This window comes from Charadrius vociferus, unplaced genomic scaffold (assembly GCF_000708025.1).
Source record: "Charadrius vociferus isolate BGI_N301 unplaced genomic scaffold, ASM70802v2 scaffold621, whole genome shotgun sequence".
NCBI classification, from domain to species: Eukaryota; Metazoa; Chordata; class Aves; order Charadriiformes; family Charadriidae; genus Charadrius; species Charadrius vociferus.
Window position 1 is genome coordinate 426,185 of NW_009646926.1, and position 22,551 is coordinate 448,735.

General features: G+C 39.6%; 1 protein-coding gene across 1 annotated transcript in view; it reads right to left on the reverse strand.

Moving 5' to 3' along the window:
- RSPRY1 (ring finger and SPRY domain containing 1) overlaps positions 1-20,272 on the reverse strand; it is a 24,827-nt gene extending 4,555 nt beyond the window's left edge. Inside the window, exons 1-12 of the mRNA XM_009894461.1 lie at positions 19,926-20,272; positions 15,858-15,910; positions 14,277-14,389; positions 11,546-11,672; positions 10,041-10,099; positions 9,635-9,701; positions 8,805-8,936; positions 7,418-7,533; positions 6,449-6,592; positions 3,574-3,685; positions 2,492-2,594; positions 804-956 (exon numbers count right to left, since the gene is read on the reverse strand). Coding sequence (XP_009892763.1) covers positions 804-956; positions 2,492-2,594; positions 3,574-3,685; positions 6,449-6,592; positions 7,418-7,533; positions 8,805-8,936; positions 9,635-9,701; positions 10,041-10,099; positions 11,546-11,672; positions 14,277-14,389; positions 15,858-15,910; positions 19,926-20,272 — 1,526 coding nt within the window. The remainder of the gene's footprint in view (positions 1-803; positions 957-2,491; positions 2,595-3,573; positions 3,686-6,448; positions 6,593-7,417; positions 7,534-8,804; positions 8,937-9,634; positions 9,702-10,040; positions 10,100-11,545; positions 11,673-14,276; positions 14,390-15,857; positions 15,911-19,925) is intronic.
- Between the last annotated feature and the right edge of the window lie 2,279 nt (positions 20,273-22,551).

Sequence of the window (22,551 nt, forward strand, 5' to 3'; positions counted from 1 at the left end):
GGGTCCCCCCCCCCCCCCCCCCCCCCCCCCCCCCCCCTTAATTAGATACAACAAATGACTATTTCAACCCCAAACAAACATCAGCACCACTCCAGACGGCCCATCTTTATAGACGAAGCTGCAGATCTGGGGTATGCTGTATCCCAGATTACACTGTATACTGTTACTGTTTGTGTTCCAGTAAATTATTTTATTGCTAATGACCTAAATCAGAAAAGCTCTTAGTTTTCATCCCTGCCAGGAATTTGGTAAACTACAGAAAAATGTATCCAAACCTGTTTCTGTCTGGCTTAGTTTATATTTAGGTAGGAAAGCACTTCTAAATTTGAATAACCTTTGTCTGTACTATCATTCACAAATGGGCAGATTTTCATCTGGGTCAGAAGAGAAGGACAACTTCAAGTCTTACAATCATTCAGTACCTCTGTGCTGCCAACATCACAAATTAGGTCAATTTTAAATAAGACATCTTTTTTTAATTAAGACTACACCTCCTCAACCAACCTAATCAGTCTTAGCAGGAGGCTGTTTACTGAAAACAGTTTACTGTGCAGTACTAGTTAATTTTAACTTAGCTTAATATTACCCCCCCAAATTTTAATTTAATGGATTTGGTTGTATATCTCCTGCCCTACTCATTAAGTTGCACTAGAGTCTGTGGTCTAATCCTTTCCTGAAAGAGACCTATGGAGGCGTGACCCCGTAAAGATAACTTTGCTAAGTACAACACAAGACTATGAACACAGAAGGGAGGCATTTTATTTCTCTGTATCAAACACACACAAATTAGTCCAGAAGATTACCTGGGCAAAATGATTTTCTCTTCTGCTGTCAGAAAGGCGTAATCATTAAAGGTACTGAACTTCATTGACGGTGGGTACTTGAAAGGTTTTGCTCCAAAGTTGAACTCGCATTGTTGATAGGACATGAAACTAGCTGCAGCAAAAAAGCCAGATCTGCAAGATGAACAACAGACATTATAAAATGACTCAAACAATAATAGAGCTTTTCAGACACATTACTACTATTAACAGACAAAAATATACCCTGAAACAAAGAGACAACTTCCTGCAATACAAATGTGCTACAGCTAATCGGGAGCAAACCCTCGAACACATCCAATTTCACCTGCACATACTTCCCTTTTTAGTTCTCAACTTCTGAATTTACCAGCAGGGTTTGTCTGAATTTACATTAAGTCAGGCAATAAGAGCTGCCCGCCCTACAACTAGGATTAGTCACACTTACACTAAGAGCGGACACATACATTTGAACAGCCCACAACCTGATCCTCTTTACACTGATCATTTCGGGTATCTCCTTCAGCACTGGAAAAGAAGTATTTTTCTTCCCAACAGCTACTGTTTAGTGGCCAGCCCAGCCTAAACCACAACAGTCATGCGGAGCAGTACCAACTGCAAGGGACACCTCCATCTCCACCACTCCTGCTGCTTCATTTGAGCAGGCACAGATCTGGGGAACTTGCAGCTCTTGTACACTGGTTGTGCAGGACCCGTGCAGAATGAATCCAGGTCTGAGCTCTCTTAGCACGACACCCATCTGTTCCTCCTTGCCCTTGCAGGATTACCTCGGGACAGCTGTCTTTTCTTCACAGCAACCTTGTAAGAATACCACAACTATCACCTCTTTTGGTTTTATTTACTGAAAGGGCACGAGTTGAGTAATACCCTAAGTTCTAACCAAGTAAGAGAATTGTTGAGTATATAAATGACATACTTCACGTGAAGAACAGAGTACTGCAAGGTGAACAGGCAAGATACTCTGCAACTCTTTAAACTGAACTACTCTCTGCTTGCATCTTGAACTTCATTTCGAGGAGGAAACACGAATGAAATTATCAGCACAGTAGTACGAATTTACAGCGTACTGTAATATTTAATTAAGCTGCATAGGAGGCTTCTCTCTCTGGTATCACACCAGCTTATCTTTTCAGAACTAAAAGGCTGAACTTGCCCATGAGAGTCAGAGGAGTTAGCCATGTGTTAATGTTAACAGAGCTGGCAAAATAAGTCTCAGACCTTTCTGTAATGATACCAAGAGACAGCCTCCCATGAGTATTCAATATGCTACTACAGGAACTGGTCCCAGTGAACTGCAGTAGGTTAATACGCATCCTTCAGTATTTACAGGAGTGAGGCTTTAAAAGATCAAAAATTTCTCAAGCACTATTAGAAATTTATTCATCTTTGCTACACCCTCATTCTATTTCAATGCTGTGCTAGTTTGACCATAGAAAGCATCAAGCTGAACCTGTCTTTGGAAGGTCTAAAGTATTTATTTTGGACCCTGAAATCCACCTGTAAAATTACGTCCTTCTCCTTGATTTCTAAGCAACTTTCAATTGGGAAACCTGCTTAACGATGACTTAAGGTAAGCAAATATGAATTTACATCTCAAATGGCAAACACTTAATATAATTAAAACAATTATCCATGAAGGTCACTGTCCTTCCAAATGAGCACATACTTACACAGCAGATGAAAATACTTGCTTCTCGGCAGGAAGCTGGTTTCCATTTAAATAGAAGATCATTTGCTTCTCTTGCAAGTCTAGTAGAAATCCTATTGTGTCTCCTTACATGCAAAACAAAGATAATTTAGAGATTTCACTTCTGTTAAATGCCTACAGCTGAAACAGTTATAGTTTTAAGTACCACATATCTCACTATGAGTTGTCTCACTTAAAGGAACTGTTTGCAAAAGCATAAAGGAAGAAACATTGATACAGACAGTAACTAAAGAAAAAAGCCAGGACAAAATAGGGGAAAAAATATTTTGGTCTGCCAGAGCATTAATGCTATGTAGTTGTAGAAGTATTGCAGAGTATTTGCCAAAGCCTGAAAAAAGCTGCACTCTGCCTGTCCTTGGATATTTTACACACATTGAAGATATCCTCAGAACACAGACTTGTTAAGTCTAAGTTTCTTATATGCTTGTGCATATACTTAAAAGGCATTTTAATTTAGCCATCCTTGGGAGAAATTTTTAATAGAAGAGAAGGTGGCCCAATTCACACAAGCATGGCATGCACAGACTCCTACCAAGATTTCAAAGCTGAGATCAAGAACAGAATTTTGCTGTCAAAGTAGTTATCCAAGAATTTAAACAACCAAGACAGTGCAACTCCCCCTTAACCCTTACATTAGACAGGTCCCCCTCCGCCCCTTCTCTAAAGTAACTCTTTCGACCCAGGAAGGAACATTTCAACCCTGTTTGTAGGACTACAAACATCTAAGAAAAAGTCTTATGAGTAAGTGTCCAGCAATGTTAGTTGGTGCTATGATTTGTATTCTGCCTAGGAAAAGAAAAAGCACTTAACCAACAAGATTCTCTTTACACAGATTGTGGGACAAGAGTGTGGTGCCCTCTTTGTACATTTAAAACACTGCAAATACTAGTAAAGGCACAATAATTAAGTGTTTATTATCATCAGGATTAGACGGTAACTGCTCTGCTCGCACCTACTAACAAACTGTTTTCTAGACACCTGCAAGAGGAAAAAGTCCTGTGCAGAAATTCAGCTAGGATAAACAGCAGAAGATGGACTGAATACCTTCTTTCCAACAGGGGTGGGAATGTGGTTTACTTCTGGCATTATACCAAATCAGCTGCCGGCAGCCATCGTATGCACAGGAGTATTCATCATCCCCAATGCCGTAACCTTCCTTTAGAAAAAGAGTAAAGCATTTCAGTCCGCAGCCTTTCCTCACACAGAAGGGCCAAAATTTATTTGTTATTCAACTAAACCATTCATCCAAGAGCAGGAAGGGTTTCTTCCACCCCCATGAAGATAATTTTTTCAAACTAGTCTTGGTTTCATTTTCACATCAAAGGGAATGTGTTGGGGTGAGGAGGGGGGAAGGCAGCAATATTGTCTCCAACGTGTTTTCATTCTCTGTGAGCTCAAATCACTCCTGTCTATTGAACTATGTTAAAATCAGAAGGCTAATACCCAAATAGCACCTCTTTGCATCTTAACAAGTCATCGTTAAAAGTGTAACTGCTCTCTTATCTTGAGGTCCCAGTACCAGACTTGTAATACCTTCCCCCACAAGATATCCAAGTGCCACCAGAACATCCAGTACAGAGAAAGCACAAACCCACGGCCCCTTCACTGAATTTGTTGCACATCATGTCCTTTTCAGTGCCAGCCTCCCTCAAGTTGTGAAAGAGTTATCAAGTGATAGTCCCAACGTCAAAGACAAATGCAAAACTAAAAATGTCAAGAGTGGGAGAAGAATCTGTCACGTAGAACACAAACGTGAAACCCAAAATCATTATGGAAGATAACTTCCTCATGCTCAGCAGGGTTTGTCTGGAGTGCAAATACTGGACAGTGTCTGATTACACAAGCCTCAGACAGCCCAAATGAAAGCTAAGCCCAGCTAATGGCTGTTTAATGTCATATTTAGGACTAGTCTTTTTGTTACACATGCTGCAAATAAAGAGCATATGGCTGCTCTGATGACTCTGTGCCTGACACACCCAGAAGAGAATATCCTTGTATTTCAGGTAGACGGCTGATGAACTTAAATAACAATAGCATTTAGCCACCAGCAAAACAGTTGTAGCAACAGAAAATCCTGCTCAGAGGTGTGACATCTCTTATTTTCATACCTCGTCCAGGAAGCACAGACAGAAAAATGCACATACACCAAGCTCCTTAACAGTAAGTGGGAAAAATCTTTTAAGCCTCTTAGCAGTCTGAAGGCAGACACATGGCCTTTTATTCCAGTTTCCATTACACTCAATGTCTACAATGCCTGTCCTCAGGATGGGTCCATACAGTATTTTGGTTTTGTTGTGGGTTTTTGGGGGGGGGTTTTTTTGGGTTTTTTTTTTTAAAGTTTAAATCACACTTGCGATTCCACACTAACAATGTGGGACTGGACCATGGATGTGATGTAGAGATATATGTGTGCATACACCAGCAGATGACAGTTGTATTTACACAAATAATTAGAAGAAATAGAACAAGACCACTGAACGCACAGGAAGGCTTAAGTTAAATGGTGAGAAAAGCTACTCTCCCATTCCAGTTGGACTTCTTGCCACTGGTGTTTGTTTCAACTTACAGATGTGTTTCTCTCATATACTCCACCATTAATATTTACTCGCATATGTATTTGGCCTATCTTCTTTTAACTACTTCTCTCTACATTATATATATATATATTTTCTCCTAAATTAAATCCCAAGCAGGAACAGGAGCCATGCAATTATATCAATAGAGGAGTGCTACAGGTAGGTTTCTTACTCAAGCTCAGCCAGTAGAAGTGTCAACTTAAAATACCAGCTCTGCATCTCCATTCCAGGCAGCGGCGGCAGGCCAGGCCACACGCGCCTGTTGTACTAAAACTCTAGCTTGCACTTTAAGGAATTTTAATGGAAATTTGGAAGGCTGGTAATACGGAAAATCATCTCTAAGCTGAAGCAGAGAATTTTTTGGATAGTAATCATGATGCTTTCTTAGTATTGTGGAAATACTGAAGCAAATTACGCTACAGCATACTGAGTTTATAACAGCCGCACAGAGTTACCATGAAGATTGAAGAAGAAAGAAGTCTGGTTACATCTCTACTAACTTTTATTAATGTTAATTAATAATTTATAATTATTCTTTGACTATATATTTGGACTTCATGTGCACATGGCACATTTTGCTTTAATGCTAGCAAGTACATAATCTTAAAAGTAAAATAGTAAAAAGAAGAATACTTAGAATTATGAATAAGATGCTAAGGTATCTGGAGGAGGAGGAGAGCAAAGCAAACTATGCAGTAAGAGTGTACTTATTCTATATTATCAGAATAAAGGCAAAAAGGTAGAGGGTTTAATCTTTTTGTAATCCGTATTTTTAATTGAAAAGAAGCTGTCACATACCCAAATCGTACCATATTGCTGCTACCAGCGGACCCAGTGATACCATGCTATCCCAGAGTCAATTTAAATAATTATTTCCCTCGTAAAAGTTAATTGAATAGGAAAGTATGTGAAAGAGGGTAATCAAATGGCTGCTTGGTGACCTATGTAAAAAGTGAGTGCATGTTAATCTGCTAGTTCCTAGCGAGCAATTGTTTACTTCACAAAAACAACAGACAGTAACCACCGCTGTTATCAAAAGAATTCCCAAGAAAAGACTAAGCTACAAGAAATAAGCCATTTCCCTGTAGCTTCCAGACAGCGGCAAGCAGGTTACAAGCTGTCACTGCCAGCAGCTACGCGTGACTTGTGTGAACAGTTCCAGTCTGTAGCAGAGAGTGCCTTTTCTTGCACCACTAACAAAAATAGCTTCACAGAAGTAGAGAAAAATTGAAGGAAACACACAAGTGCTCGGTTACTACCACAGAATATCTACTTTCCTATGTGTTGTACGTAGAAAAGTACTGAAGTTACATCATCAGCCAGATGACATTACATATACTCACATGATTGAGAAATTTGCTGTCTTTGGTAGCCCATCCTATCTGCATCACTCCTGAAGTAATGACTGTAACTTCATAGTACCAAACTCCAGAATCGACGCAGAATGTACATCTAACACTTTCAAAGGATGAGGCATCACATCGAGCCTACCAAAACCAAACCAAACATTAAAGTTTTGACAAAATTAGCATTCAAACAAGCCCCTTTCTTCCCTGGACTGAGGGGTTTTTTTGCATACAAGAATATACCAACATAATTTTAGAGGCTCTTCAGATAGAAAACGATCTCTCTTTATAGGAATAATTGTCACACAGACTAGTGAGTAGGCAAGACTGAAAATTGTTCAGTTGTAAGCCACAAGTTAAAAAAAAAAACCAACAAAAAAACCCCAACAAAACAAAAAACAACAACAAAAAAACCAACAAAAAACCCACACAGCAGAAAGTTGACAGAGTCAATTTAAACACTAAGACAACCAAGATAGGAAGACCCAAGTCGTTGCTTGTTAGCTGACTCTTGTTATGAAGGCCAGAGAGGTATTCAATGTTAACTCATGAAAATTCATCTGTAAGTAGTCAAACAAGTTTTTAGAAAAAGTAACAAAGAAAAAAACTCCACATGGCTGAGACAAAAATCCTACTGCTATGGACTTTTCAGGACTAAACAGGACAGACAATAAGAATTATGCTTTGGGAACAATTTTAGTCAAAATGAGTGAAAAGCCAGCTGGCTCTCAAGCATCCGCATCTCTTTTCTTAAGTTCTGGGGCACAGATACAGGTGTTACTTTAGTGCGTGAACATTTCTACCATTGAGATCAGTGTAGCAACGTTACAACCCTTCTATGCAAAGCTGGCAGAGAACTTTGATTCATTCCAGAAATCTCAGGAGCAAGCAGCAAACAAAAATAGTTAAAATCTGCCTTTTTCTTCAGACTCCTTTTCAGGTTGAAGTCATGAAGTGATATCCTACCTCTAATCCATGAGGCGAGATCTTCAGGTATTCACTGACGTCATTACTGTTCAGCATAGCCCTAATGTTGGTCAAGTCAACCTTCTCGTATGTAAACTGCCTGCCTTCTTTTAAAACTGCAAAATAAAACTAGTTTTAATCACTGCCACAGCAAAACCTCATGTTAAACACAATGGCAATCAAGCGTTCTAGGATCCAGTTAATTTTTGGCATAACTGAATGAAATAATGGTATTTTGCCTGCATGAAAACAGCATCACTTCCAATACACTGTGTGTTAAATATCCTCTAAACATCAGAGCACAACCTATACCTCTGACTAGAGCTCTTACAATCTAATTACTACTTCCAGGAAACCCACAGGCAAACATAAGGCATCCAAATTCAGACCCAGATGCCACTGTTTCAGCATTTACCATTGTATTTGTATATTCCGTTGGGAAGAGTTGTTCTCCTTCATCACAGTGGAAAAGATTTTGGGGATGGGGAAAATAAGGATTTAAAGTTGTTTTTCTTTTTTACCCTCTCATTTTCAGGTAGGGGATGAACTTTATCTGAGCCAAAGCAGCTCACTACCTCCTCTCTTCACATGGAAGGATCAGAAGCATTGATCTTGCCAGGTAGCAAACTGCTGACACATACATGTTAATTTACAAATCAAGAGATCTTTTCTTAGGACCCTTCGTACAACCCAAACTTGCTACAACATGTATACATACAGATGTTTACTATACACAACTGACATTGGCCTCCCATAAACTGGCTGAAGGCTCATAAAGCCCAATGAGACCTCTTCCCAAATTTATGTAAAAGGCATTAGAAACAAGGTCCTTAGAGCTGCTGCACCCTTGAAATCACAACGAAACAAGCGAATTTGCTGCTTGTTAGTCATACAAAAGGACAGCTCTAGTAAAGTGCTTTGTCAAACACATTTCACTTTTGATCACAAGACCATATCTTTACTTTAAAAAAATTCTTTAGTAATTCTTCAAGCCTGTGCACCGCTGGGGTACGGTCACAGTAATGACTGTCACCAGGACATGTCAGAAATCCAGCTGTTCCAGAGAGACAGAGCTGCATTCTTTAGCCACATCTGCTGAAGCGCAGGTTACAGGACATATGGTGCAAAGAAGAATTTGCATTGCAAGGCCAGCCTGCAGAGTATAAACCACTTCCTTTCACAAACATTTTCCTTGCCAAAATTTCCTTTCCATGCAATTACACTGGATTTATTTGCCCTTTTTGTTTGTTTTTTTGAAGGAGAGTGATTACAAATGCAGTCAGGTATATTTACAATAAGTGCTTATACAAAACAAACACAAAGTAGTCCTCCTTTCCTTTGGAGAAGTGATTTATATTAAGTGAATCCATCCCTTTGTTATACCTACACAGATTGTCTAAGCTCCACTGGGCACAGAATCCAACCTGGCGTTTTAAATAGTCTGGATTATCTGTCCATTTCTCCAGCAAGATCAGCTGGTCACTAATGCACGATTCAGAAACTGTCATTTTATTTTCGCCTGCAATTTAAGAGCAAAAAAGAATAACTGCTACAAACTAGAGGTAAGTTTAGTTAAAAATTATGACACTCTACAAATGCAATAGAACCCCCCACCACTTTAAACCTCAGTATTGCAAACAGCATGGAATTCTTTCCCCAAGCAGATGAGAAATTAACTTAGCACTCAGATATCCCACTTCTCAGCATAGTGCTTCATCATCAAGAGAGTATTAGACTACGACTGTTCTCCATCTCTCTAATACAGATTTATTTCTTTTCAAGTAACAAAGGTCTTGTGTCCTAAGTCTTTATGAAGCAATTTCTAAGCTGAGAAGGACTGAGTTTCAGCAAATCTCTTTTGTGGGTGGAGGTGCCATTAAAGCAATAAATATTTTTTCCTGCCTGCAAACAGCCAATCATAGCTGTTCCCCATCTCCAATACAGAATTATTTCAGTGACAAAGGCTTCGTGTTGTAAGTCCTTCTACAGCAATTTCCAGCCAGGAAGGACTGCGCTGAGTTTTAGCAAATATCTCAAGGGCTTTGAGTGGTAGAGGGATGTCACTAAAGCAAAAAATAGTTCTTCTTGACTGTAAGCGGACAAACATTTCTCTTCTACCACTAATCCAGTCTTTCTCATGCTCAGATGAAGCAAGTGACAATCACGCAGTAGAAGCCATACTATGACTGTTAAGAGTAGTATCAGGCTCATACTTACTTGTTTGTGCAAACTTCTCCAGTGCTATTAGTGCAAAAAGCATCACTGTCGGATGGGACTGGAAGTTCTAAACATGGGCAGTAAGAAAAGTTATTGAATAAATACCCAGCACAGATGGATAGGAAAAAGCTGTCTGTCACAGAATGCACTGGAGGTTTAAAGGGACCTCCAAAGGTCATCCAGCCCACCCTCCTGTTGAGGGCTGGCTCGAGTAGATCAGGCTGCTCAGTGCCTTGTCCTATTGACTTCCAACTATCTCCAAGGATGGAGATCCCACAGACTCTCTGGAATCTCCACTTTCTATAACATAGCAAACATGACCTTAACTTTTCACAGTAATAATAAAAAATGAATTGCATTATAATTGCTATGTACTGCTACACACAAAAAGATTGAAGACGCTTACCAAGCTGTGAAGTAAATATTCCAATATGCCTGGGCTGAGTAAGCCTATACTTGCAGGACCTACAAGGACATTAAAAATTAAGTCCATCCACAGGAACTACCATACACTCATCATCACACAGAACTTTTAAACACAAGGCAACAAATTAAAGAACATCTAAGAACTTTGCAGCAAAGCAGAACTATAACATAGAACAATTATTATTGTTCCCAGTCAAATCTTTGCTAGAGATTTAGTAATTACACAGGTACTGCCAAATTACAAACATATTCAGTTTACCTGCTGTAAATGGGTACAGAGTTTTAGCCACACTTAAGTTTTTGAAAACTCCACCAGCCTCTGCTGAGCATTTTCATGCTCGTTACTTTCAAAAAGCAATTGGGTCCCCTTTACTTCCAAAGCCAAAATATAAAGACCAGCTCCATTTTTCAGAAGCCCAAAATAAGCAAAACTGAGCATCTAATATAGCCTACTTGATAGTTAATTATACAATTTGCAGCAGCACCATAGCGGGCAGCCAATTTAAAAAACAAGTCCTGAAATACCGTCTGCTTAATCAAGAGAGATACACAAGGGAATCCAACTCTGGCATCTGTGAACTCTAACGAATTGCAATGCATTCCAACACAGCATTAACAGATTTGCTGCCTGAGCTGATACAGCGAGATGCATGTCCACTAAGACGAAAGAAGATACAGGATCTCATTTTGGCTTAATGTAACAGGGCAGAAGTATTACAGTACAAAAATGCCTCCTGCTCTTGTTCTTTACTTTTTTTTTTTGACAGAAATATTGAAATTATTTTTTAATAACCACTAGGTGATACCAGACAATCACTTTCTCCTCCTTTTCCTAACTGCTTTCAGAAAAGGAGCAAAAAAATAGATAAAAAACCCCAACCATCTGCAAGAAGGAAGCTTAATCTATCAGTTTCCAGTGGGGTACTAGAAATGACAGGGAATTAAAAGTCCTATGCGAAACATCACCTTAAAAGAGAATCCCAGCAATTTTCTTTTAAGCAATCTGGAAGATAGAATAATCTTTTCAGCTAACTACAATAGAGCAATACGTGTTTAGCAGAAAGAGCATCTTTCTTTTCTGTTTCTATACAGCCTCCAAGACTATTACTTTGTTACTCCTGCCTACTGGCTAAAAAACTGAGTAATTCACAGCCAGAGTAGGTCTACAGAAAAGCTTGATTGCCAGTGCTAAGGCAATATACCATAAACAACCATTGATCCACAATCACTAATCACACATCAAAAGGATTTGGTCTTTTTAAGCATCTGGGATTGTGAAGGACTCATTCAAACCCAAGGTAGTGGCCATTCAACATTTTAATCAAGCAGTTGACGTGGTCACGCTTGTCACAAGGTCTCCCCTTGATGCAGAACATTATTCAGTTCTAAGAAAACATTTCTGAACGAGTCTGCTTTAGCACCCATGATGCAGAAGGTGCTTCAGTGAGCCAGATGCAAGCTTTCAGAAGAACCCCACAGCTTTACCTGCTAACTTCTCCGCTAAGCAGCCCAGTACCGCAGTTGTATTCCGGTGTTTGGCAGGGTGACAAGCATCCTGGCAAGCAGCAGCTCCACTTAAGTTTAGTATTTCAGTTAACTTTTGTAATGCATCCTGAAAAAGAAAAATCAGAAGTCTCTTCAACATTACTGACAGATACAGTATTCCCTCAAATTGATATAGTACAACAAACTATTTTTACACTATATTACTAGAGTCAGCATCGTATTACAGACAGCATGGGATGATTATCTTCCAAGATAAGAAGATAATAAAGAACAGATGGGAATGGGAAGAGAAGTTCGACATAACCAAGAGCTGTAACTTTAAAATTACCATCAGATTGCTGGTGATTGTTGTGATCAACAACTCAGGACACTTCTAGACATACACAACTGAGCTACCTATAGCAATAGGAAATAGAAAAGGCAAACAACGCCAAGCAGCACATACGGCACTACTGCCATGTAATCTGGTTCCAGTGTCCTAAAATTCAGGCCGTTTCCAAAAGAACAGGGCTGGTTTAGACTTTAGAATTCGGGACTAAAGAGACATGCCCTCCCCCCCCCCAAAGAGCCTACATCCCAATCATAACTTTAGGATGCTGTCAGCTTTACAGGATGTCATAATTGGTATTCCTGAGAGCATAAATGGCTTTCTGTAATCACACTCCCTTAGGAAGTAACCAGGGAGGGTAATAAATCTAAAATGCCATGCTTTGACTTGCTTCCTTCAGGCAGTACGGCAAGACCGATCTAGAGCATACCCTCCATTTTCACAGTTGTTAGGGGTTAATCTAGAGCCAGAACAAGTTAACCCACAGGGAGAACCCCACTCTGCAAAGTTCCAAATCCCCCTCGACTTTCCAGACTTCATGAAAATTTCAGCTGATTCAGATTGAAATTGCAAAACGTCAGGCTAGGATCTAATTAAAACAGAACTCCTCATATTGAAGTCATCAGCAGGCCATTTGGAGAAAAAATGAGTACCGCTCAAGATGAACATATTTTTTTTTGAATTGTGTTCTGAGCCACGCTCAAATCAGTTTACTGGGCTACAGTCTGAGGTTTGTACAGAGATAATACTGAAAAGTAGTTATGTTCCCAGAAGAAAAGCCATGAAACCAGAACTGATGACCGAGACTGACACTAAGGGGAAAGAATAGAGAAAGAAGAAAGGATGACTGAGCCAGACTTGGGATAGAGAAGTCTCACTAAAATTAGACTTTTGACATGCTCTGATACTGCTTTTAGCCATTATTAGAACTGTCAGAGAGATCAACTATTTTGAGTTAAATAAAGACTTTATAGAATAAACAGTTTAGTGCACTGCCATTTTAACTTTATAGCCTACAATAACAGAAAATTAAATACAGCCAGCTGCGGTTCTCCAGCTGTCACACAACTGGGGCACTGACTTAAAGCCCTTAAGACCAAAAACTTAAACTTATCCTGAATAGAAAGAAAACTAACAGCAGCGAACACTTCACTAGGCTGCATGCGACCAGCAGGTCCCCCAACTGCAGCTCCTTATGCTGTAAAGAATTGCAACAGGGGAAAAACCAACCATCCTTAAAATTAAAGTACCTAAATAAGAGTCATGTGGCTTTTGAAAAACAAATCATTTGATTGCCAAGTACATTGTAGAGCTGAACAAAAAATACAAAATCACTCTTCATATAGCACATACACAGCGGCCTCCAATTCTCGATTTCTTTTTCGAAACAGGTGAAATTTCTCGTCGTAGTTTGGTTTTCAAAATAATTTTGCAGTCTATGTGACAGACATGATACAACATTTAACTTGTTCAAAAGTCTCAGATGACTTTAACCAATAGCCTAGAAGAAAAAACCCACTCTAGGTAGTTGGAAAGCCTGACCAGCTCTCCAGCACTCATGCATTTACTCAAGGCAAAAAGCTACCAGCTTTTTCTATCCCTAACAATGCAAATTGAAAACTAAAATTGGCAGCATGAGTAGATTAATAAATGAAAGCTGCAGTGACGTCATCGTCAATTTCTGACAAAATGAGATAAGGACAAGCATTTGAAGACAGACATTCTCTGTACAATCATCATGTTTAAAGGATTCAACAATGGTTAGCACCTTGAAGCACTTGAGGCTCTCACTAAAACACCTGTACCAACACAGTACAAACACCTCAAGCCATCTTTCCATCCAAAAAACAGATTAGTGGCAGGGGGAAGAAAAAAAGTATTCAAATTTGCCAAAACTGTCTCTAGATATTTCATAGTTAAAAAATGTCGTTTGTTTAACTTAACACACCCACTTGTGCTGCATTCCTTATATGCAGGGACAAATTCAATAGCGACTTGCAAACGTGCAGCTTTCAGAACTTGAGAACAAAACAGGAGAACCTGTACTGCTTTTGCAGCACCGGCACACCCTCACGGCACAGCGGGAGGAGAGGAGAGCAAGAAAATCACCTAAAGACCAGAGGCCCCCCCTTGCTCTTCCCCATAGACCAGATTTATATTTTTTTTTCCCCCCTCCTTTTTTCCCCCCACAGTGCTTCTAGCGTTAAGTAGCAGTTAGATACCATGTCACCACAAATTACTCAGAGATACAAGTTACACCCATTTTCTGAACAGCTAACAGTCTTGCATCACTGGTGAAACCCACCCAGAAGCTATCATGGGTGTGGCAGCCACAAATAACTGAAATTCAGCCACAGATAAATACATACGCTTTAGACTCACTTTTGTTGGCAACGGACATTCATCAAGTAGTAGGGTTATAACAGCTGGTCCCAGGGGATCTTCTAATGGAATAACTCTAATTAAAGATTGGACAACTTCCAACCAGCCTTCATCTGTCAACCACAAAACAGAAGTAATGCTCAGAATTAACGCCACAATTCTGAAGTGTTCAAAATACATCCATAAACGTAAACTGAAAAAATCCTCAAAATTACCCAGTGAGTTTACAGACACTTGGAAAAAGAAAAAAAAACACCAAACCAGTTTTTCACATCAATGTCTTAGTTTGCAGAAGTTTAGAAGTTTAAATTCAAAGGGGAGGGGAGAAGTTTACAGCAGGTTGAACTAGTGAACACCCTCTGTTTGGAGAAGAGTCTTGCCCAGGCCAGAGCACCCTTTAGTTCCCACTAGTGAAGGAACTAGAAGGAACACTTGTGACCAGTATGGACAAGCCCTTTGTTCCAGCATGATACTCAAGAGTTCAGTGTCCAATGACAGCTCTTAAGTGTTAAATGCTGCATCCACGATGACACCAAAGAAATATTTCTTTTAGTCAGAATGAGAACACTCTTGAATTCCCTCAATAGCATGGACCTCAGAGGAGCTGCATTAGCTTGTCCCGTGCCTGGTGGTCCAAAGAAAGTTTGCTTTCCTAAGGAACAGCTCTCACTGTTTAACGAGTAGACAAGGGCTTCTACTTGCAAGTAAACAACAGTCCATATAAGATGTTAAACTGCTAATAAAGTAAACAGATTTGGATTTACAAAAAAGTAGTTCCTTTAGAAGCGATAACACTGAGTCTGTATCTGCATACAAGTGAGGGTGAAGAGACTTCATGCTCCCTCCAACAATGACAAGTAAATATAAGTAACAGATTGGGGTTTGGGTTTTGTGAGCCCATTGCCCTGAAAAACATTGTACTGAATTGCTGCAATATCTAATCAGGTTGATTAATTTATTTTGATATAGAAGTATGTTTCCTGAAACCAGTACCAGCTCTATTAAGAGAGACAAAAATTCACCTAAACCAGGTGTTTGGTGGAGGTCTTGAGCTGGCAGAATTTCTCCTACTGTAAGAAAGATAAAAGAGCCCTTGCACAAATGCAGCTCAGCTTGCAGGAGTACTTAGGGACGAAGCTTTAACAGCTACATCAAGAAAGCAGAGGTCTAAGGACAGCAAAACCCAAGACAAAAAGTATGTACTATTTACCAATGCTGGAGCACGTGGGTTTAAACCACGTCTCCTACATACATATATGGGTTGTTTCTCCCTTACTGCAAACAGACATTCTTTGTGGCTTACGGTTTAATGCCATTACAATGTGTTTGTGGCCACCCGTTGGCTGCTTCTGGAGAGTTCATGTAGGAAGTTTAAGAGAGTTCAAAAAACTCAGGCAAATGCAATGAACTCAGTGATGCTTCTGAAGGGCAGAACTGTGTTTCGGGTCCCACATCCCTAGTGCTACAGCAAGCGTGATACATACTGCTGGCATGTATTTTTCTTTGGAAAAAAAAAAAAGTGTTCGGGGTTTTGTTTGCTTTGGAGTCACAACTGAAATGCCCACCATAGTGCCTCGATACCTGTTTCTGCCATTTCATGCAACGTGATCATTGAATAAGGAGGCTCCTGGTCACTGAAAAAGATATTACACAGGTCAAAATTTATGCACAACCATCAATGTAATACACTGAACCAAATGATAATACAACGGACAGAAAATGAACCCAATAAGTATTTAACAAAAGGAAGTTACACAGGCTGCAGACTGCTCATGCCATTTTCAGATCTGAAACGCAGATGGGATATGAGCCTCTGGCTCAAAGTCAACATCTGCGTATCTACAATAGCTGATAAATGAAATGGTGATCCATATCTGCATGTTTAAAAGCTGGACATAAAGTTTAGGCTTAGAGTTATTCGTTAGCAGGGTTCCCCGGAGTATGAAACAAGAGACTATGTCAGAGGTCATGAAGCAAACCAAGAGCAGAGCACAAGGGACAGCTTTTTTCCCAGAAATTCTCTGCTAAATATATAAATATGTAATAAAAAACCCAACAAAACAAAGGCAAGCCACTTAACAGCAACTTAGACTTCAAACTCATTAATGAGAGCTGAAAGAAGTAGTTAAGGCACCTCAGCCAAAGACGACATTTAACCCAATTCCCTTTCCAAAAATGAAAAACATGAAAAAAAGTTCAGTCAGATCAGTTCCTCAATCTGGTTTGTAGGTGCAATGTCAAGAACCTAGGGCCAGTGCTTATCTGAGCAGGCACGTAAAGAAGGGTCGAAAAATCCCAGTCAGTAAGCATCTCCAGGTCCAGAAAAAGCTTATGCAGCAGCAGGCCCTAAATATGTTATTCAGGGCCACCGAGGCATTGTGAGCTAACCCCCGGCTAAGAGTGATATGTTCCACACTCCATTTCTACCACACGCCTCTGAAATGAAACCAGAAATGCTAAACACAGATGTATTGTAGCAGATTTCAACACACATTAATCATGTGGATAAAGCAGCTACCTACTTTGGAGGGATTAATTACAAAATAAGAGAAAAATAGCAGTTTTGACTAAAAACATATGTTTAAAATACATGCTTTTCTTACCAAAAAATTAACACTCTTAAATATTTACACAAGAAAATACTGAAGTCTAATCACATTATTATATTGCCGTAACATTGGAAACAAATATCCCCTCCCCCCATCTTTTTGCCTTTCTTCTGGATACTAATCTCCGCAGCAGGAAAAAGCAGTGCAATGATGCAAGCAGAATTACCCCAGGAGAGAGGATGTAAAGACTCAAAGAAAGAAAAAAAAATAAAATACTGTAAGTGCAAGTAAAGGCAAGAAAAAAAAAAAGGAAGAAATTTTTTATTGGGGAGATTTCGGATTCTGTCACAGGTAGCAGGTGTCAGCAGTACTGGCACCGAGCAAAGGAGAGTCCTGTCCCACCGACTGGTCATTTCAAGCACTTAATTTCCACACGTGCCCTCCAGCACCAACCTTCCTCCTATTTGGAAACCAAACAGTCATTTTGCGAATTTTTTAATTTGTGAAGCAGCACTTTACACAAACTACAAAGATTAGTACTTAAGCTTCATTTCCTCAGAAGAATAACTCCTTTCCTTCTAGATATGAGAAGGGAATAATGCAGTTGTCATATGTTTTAGGTCCGGACTCTGAGCCTTGATTAAAAAAAAAAACAAAAACAAGAAAACCCAAACAAACAATAATCAGGGAAAGCAACTGTTCATTGCAGATCACAGTATAACAGCAGAATTTACAATTCATTTCAGTGTCCCCATGTGTTAACTTCCAGTATAGAATTTAGAAAAAAGTAATCGTCAGAAAAAGGGTTTTGCCTTCCATTCTTTAGATTGCCATCTTTCGCTCTTTACGGCTGTACTATCCTACTGAAGCCCGTATTTCCAACCTGCTGTTACATCTTTTCATTTTAGTTTGACTTTATTCTCTCACTTTTTTTTTTTTGACATGAAAATATATTTGTCAGCTTCCCTACCATTTCCTTCAGTTGTGGTGTTTTCAGAACTGAGAAGTCAGGCTCTAGGAGGAACAGGCGACAATGGAACATGCTTATTCCTACAGTATCCCACCTACACTGAAAACCAAGATTTCCAGACATGGAATTTTTCTTTTTTCCCTCCACGTGAGCATTCCTATTAATCAAACAAGGGCTATCATTAGCTTCACGTCTAGCAGAAAGGCTCCCTAAACGTTTTTCAGGCAAATTTAGATAGCTTGCCTAAGGAACAGCCCCTCCATTATTCATAGCCATAGGTCTTTGTCTTATCTGCAAGAACTTGTAATATTTAGCTGTGTTATAAAACAGGCTGTGTCTTACCAACTGCCTTTATATGAAACAAGGGAAACCATTATACCAGTACAGCCCAGTTTGGGGCTCCCCAGGACAAGAGAGACATAAGGGAGCACGTCTAGCAGAGAGCTTCAAGATGGTTGAGGGCTGGAGAACGTGACATACAAGCAGAAGCTAAGAGAAACAGGTTTGTTCATCCTTAAGGGGAAGGTAATGGAAAGGAGGAGAAATCATATTGCTGTCTGCAACTACATAATGGGAAAGAGCAGAGAGGACAGAGCCAGGCTCTCCTCGGAGGTGCACAGCAACAGGACATGAGCCAACAGGGGTGTGTTGGAACACAGGAAATTCTAACTTTTTTAAAGATTTACTTATTTAAACTGTGGGAGTGGTCAAACACTGGATCAGGAACCCAAAGAGGTGGAGAATCTCTATATTCTGAAGATGTTTAGCACTTGACTGGGTAAGACCCTGAGCCACCTGCTCCCACCAGACCTCAGTTTTAAGCAGAAGGCTGGAGTGGAGGAACTTCAAGAGGTCCAACCTATGTGATTACGTGAGTTTAAGGAAATATTTCACTGGAGCCTGTGTAAAAAAAATAAAATACAGTAGCTTCAGGAATTTGTCAGAAACATGACTCCAGGATCAGTGAAATAACTATGCTTATTGTTCCACAGTAGCATAGGAAAGCGCTTACAAGATTACAAAACCGACTGCAAGACCCACAGGAACAGGATCAACTGTGCACAAAAGTGTTGGAAACAGCTTAAGGAGCTGAACTCCAGGGAAAGTGGAAGGCATGTGAGGTTAGGAAGAGAATGTAAAAAAAAAAAAAACGTCATGATTTTAACTTAATGATTTGAAGACAGATCACAAAATAAAACCTGTTAAAAGAAAAACAACTCTTAGATTTAAATGTTGGGGACAAAAAAAAAAGTCCTGGTATTTCCACTTAAAGCATTTTACAAATGGAAGGCAAACTCCTCCTCTGCACGCACATTCCAGAGTAACAATGGAGGTATATGAATCAAGGCTCCCTTATCTGAGCCTCATCCACCTTAAACTCAAAACCGAGCTGTGAAGCTAGAATAGCGTTCTCTTTTCTGTTTCGGCCTTTCCAATTCCCAGCCTGCACCTAACCCAAGAGGCGATGAGCTAACTTAACCCATCATTTTGAAGGTCCTTTTAAAGCTTTGCAGAAAGCAATGCAAAACAAAAAAAAAATAAAATAAGGATGAATCCATAAATATCTCCCACACCCTTAATGGCTGCTTTGAGCACGCAAGGAATGCAATACTGGGATCATGAGTTGAACAGTCATAACATGCAGTCTTTAAAAAGCAGTCAGACTTAACTGGAAAGAAAACCTCAGTCTGTTTATACAAGCTAACCAAGATCAAAGCTCTCAGTTTTCCTTAACCGTTTCCAAAGAAGTAAATGCAGCCTGAAAACAGAAAACTTGCACAACAACCAGTTTTTAGGACAGAGGTCCACAAACTCTGGAGTGTCCATTGCTTCCTAACTGTGTATCTATGCCAGGTAAGAAACACCAAGCACACTCCTCATCCCACCTGGGTGTAGGCCCATACAGGAACTGTGAGAAAGCTCCTCAGCTCCTGGAAGAGTCTGTACCTGGGCACCCAGGAGCTACTTCTATTACCTAGGAAAGGTGCTCCTCTCCTAAGCATCCAGATGGAAACACGCGGTTGCTTCAGGGAGGGTCAGGTGTAGATCGGTGAGAGGATGGAGCCACAGTTTGAGAGGAGACAAGAACATTTTCATTCATGTTGAATTATTCCTTGAGGAGGTACTTACTTATCTACTAACGTCCGAATTACAGCCAGTGTGTCAAGTACTAGCCCATCCACATTCTGTTTTTTCCTTCTTGGTTCATGAGGCCCTCGACCCCTCCTGGGTGGACGGACAGGGTCCCTTGGGTGGCTTCTTGCTTCAGGTACGTGTACTCTACTGTTCTCTGTTTGCCGACTCCGAGATTCTACATTGTCTTCTGCTCCACTGTCATCGCGGCAAACGCACGAGTTTCCCATATTGCTAGCCCCCAAGGCTCCCAGTAAATGGGGAATGTGGTGCTCTAGAGTCAACAGTAAACCTTGAAAAAGGCTTCTGCTAGCATAGAACACAACCAAAGCAACTACAATCATCTAGAAAGTTTTAAGAGTAATGTTTATGTGATCCTGAAGTGTGATTTTTTTGCATTATAAGCGTTGCTACCAGCTGGAATGAATGGAAAGTTGGAGACTTAGTTTCCACTATAATCGGTTAAAATACACATTGGTCATCCAGAAGGAGGTCTGAAAAAGCAAACCCAAAACAAAAGTCAGTGTTACTACTTCTAATGAATAACAGAAGAATTCTGATTTTAGTAAACAGAATCAATCTTGGTGGATAAAGCACCTAAGAAACAGACGGTTTGTACCTGAAGTCTACTGCAGGGAGGGAGGAAAGTAAGGAGGAGGAGGGAGAGGTTCACTGGGTAAGTAGCTCTCACCCACACACAACCCACATTCCTTTCTACACTACCTATTATTTCCTATTTCTTCCATGGGTTTGGATGCAGAAAAACAACATCGTCCTTAAGTCTAGCATACTGCTACCCTTTAAGTACTTAGCATTAACAAATAAGTTTCATTTGTTCTTTACCCTTTATAGAGACACACTGCTCAGGCCACCCAAATAAAGGCTGTACATTTAAGGTTCTCATTTCACAACACGAATATTCAGTGTCATCTCCAGACAGACTCCACAAAATAGCCAAAATCGTAAAGAGCTAATCTTATAGTTATGGTCTGTCAACAAACAACAGTTTTAACAGTGAACTATTTAGTCCATCTGTGTGTAAACACGTCTTTTTGGAACGTGCCTATATCAACTGGATTCTCACCCAAAGAAGCACCAAGTACTGACCCTGAAATAAACAGGAATAACAGACATCATTTTAATGCCTACAAATCTAACTAGGATTTTGAAAAGGGTGTTTTCTGTCCGGGTTGTGTGCTTGTTTGGATCTAGTGTCAAACCAATCTTCCCTTTTTGGGAACAAAGACTAATTAAATCATTCTTGTGTTCTTGATTCAAATGGTTTGGATCAAATACAGGCCCACTAGAAACCGAGACTGTAGGGCAGTCCCTCCAAATCATTAAATTGAGAATGGCACATGCTAGCAACAGCAAAAGGATTCAAAACCTCATTTTATACGAAGTTATTTTTCAAGCCATAGGGGATATTTCTATAGGATGTAAAGTCTCAGCTAAAATTAAGTCCTACAAAAGGCATCATTTAACTACTTATGCACTTCAGGCATGCCAGAATAAATAAGTCACTTTTCAGACTAAACACATGCTATTCTTTTAAGAATAAAGTTACAGAGTTTAACATTTAAGTTAGAAGTTATGGTGAATATCCTGTAACAGGTTATTACTATTCTACAATTAAATAATCTATTTAACAGCAGATATGTAGCACCATAAAGTTAAACAGAAGTCAAAGACAGTTGCCATCTTTCAAATAGGCAAGGCTACTCTTCTGTAGTTTGAAGTACACTATCTTCTTTTAGCACAGAGAAAAGTTCAGTATTAAGAAATTAACTGAAGGCTAACTAGAAAAAAACCCTCAAGGGATATTCACTGGAAAAAACCCCAAGATCTTGACTTCTTGTTCAAGAAATTCCTAAACCACAGATCATTAAAAGGGTTTCAGCATCACAACATGCTTGCCTTACTCTTAGCAGTTTGACTGTGACAAGAGGCAGAACACCAGGGGCTTAGGAGTCCGTGAAAACAGCTATCATCTTCAATTCACCAAGTAAAAAGTAGGTGCAAGGGTGCCAATACAGATTGCACAGATCTTAAACAGAATTGTGTAAGATCACAACTGGTTGAAATGACTTTAAAAGAGTGGGGAGAGGGGGTGTGTTTAATTTTTTAAAAAAGCTAGTTATATTAAATGCAAAACATATCTTCTTAAGGAAAAAATACACATGTATTTATGAATCCAGATAATTTAACGGCATTTTAGCAACATAATACTAAAATGTAAAACAGATTTAGAATTTCAATTAGTTCAGCTGTTCTGTAACTTACTAAAATGTTAACACAGTGAATCTACCTCATCATCAGAACAAGTATAGAAAAGCTGTATTTTAGGGATTAGCACTGAGTAAGACCCTACCTAAGGAAACAAAAATAGACATAAGTCAAGATTAAAACGGATCATTGAAAACCTAGGTTTTCTGTTTGACAACTTAAAGCACAATTAAAAACAAGATATTACAATCAACTCACCCTTAAGTCTGTGTGGTTCAGGAATGGTTGGGCTTGCTCAGAGCGTGTAGCGGAATTGGACTGTACTTCTTCAGGGCACAGATGCACTCGCACCTGGAAAAGCAGCACTCAGTAAGACTTTATCGTGGGCAGTGAGTCA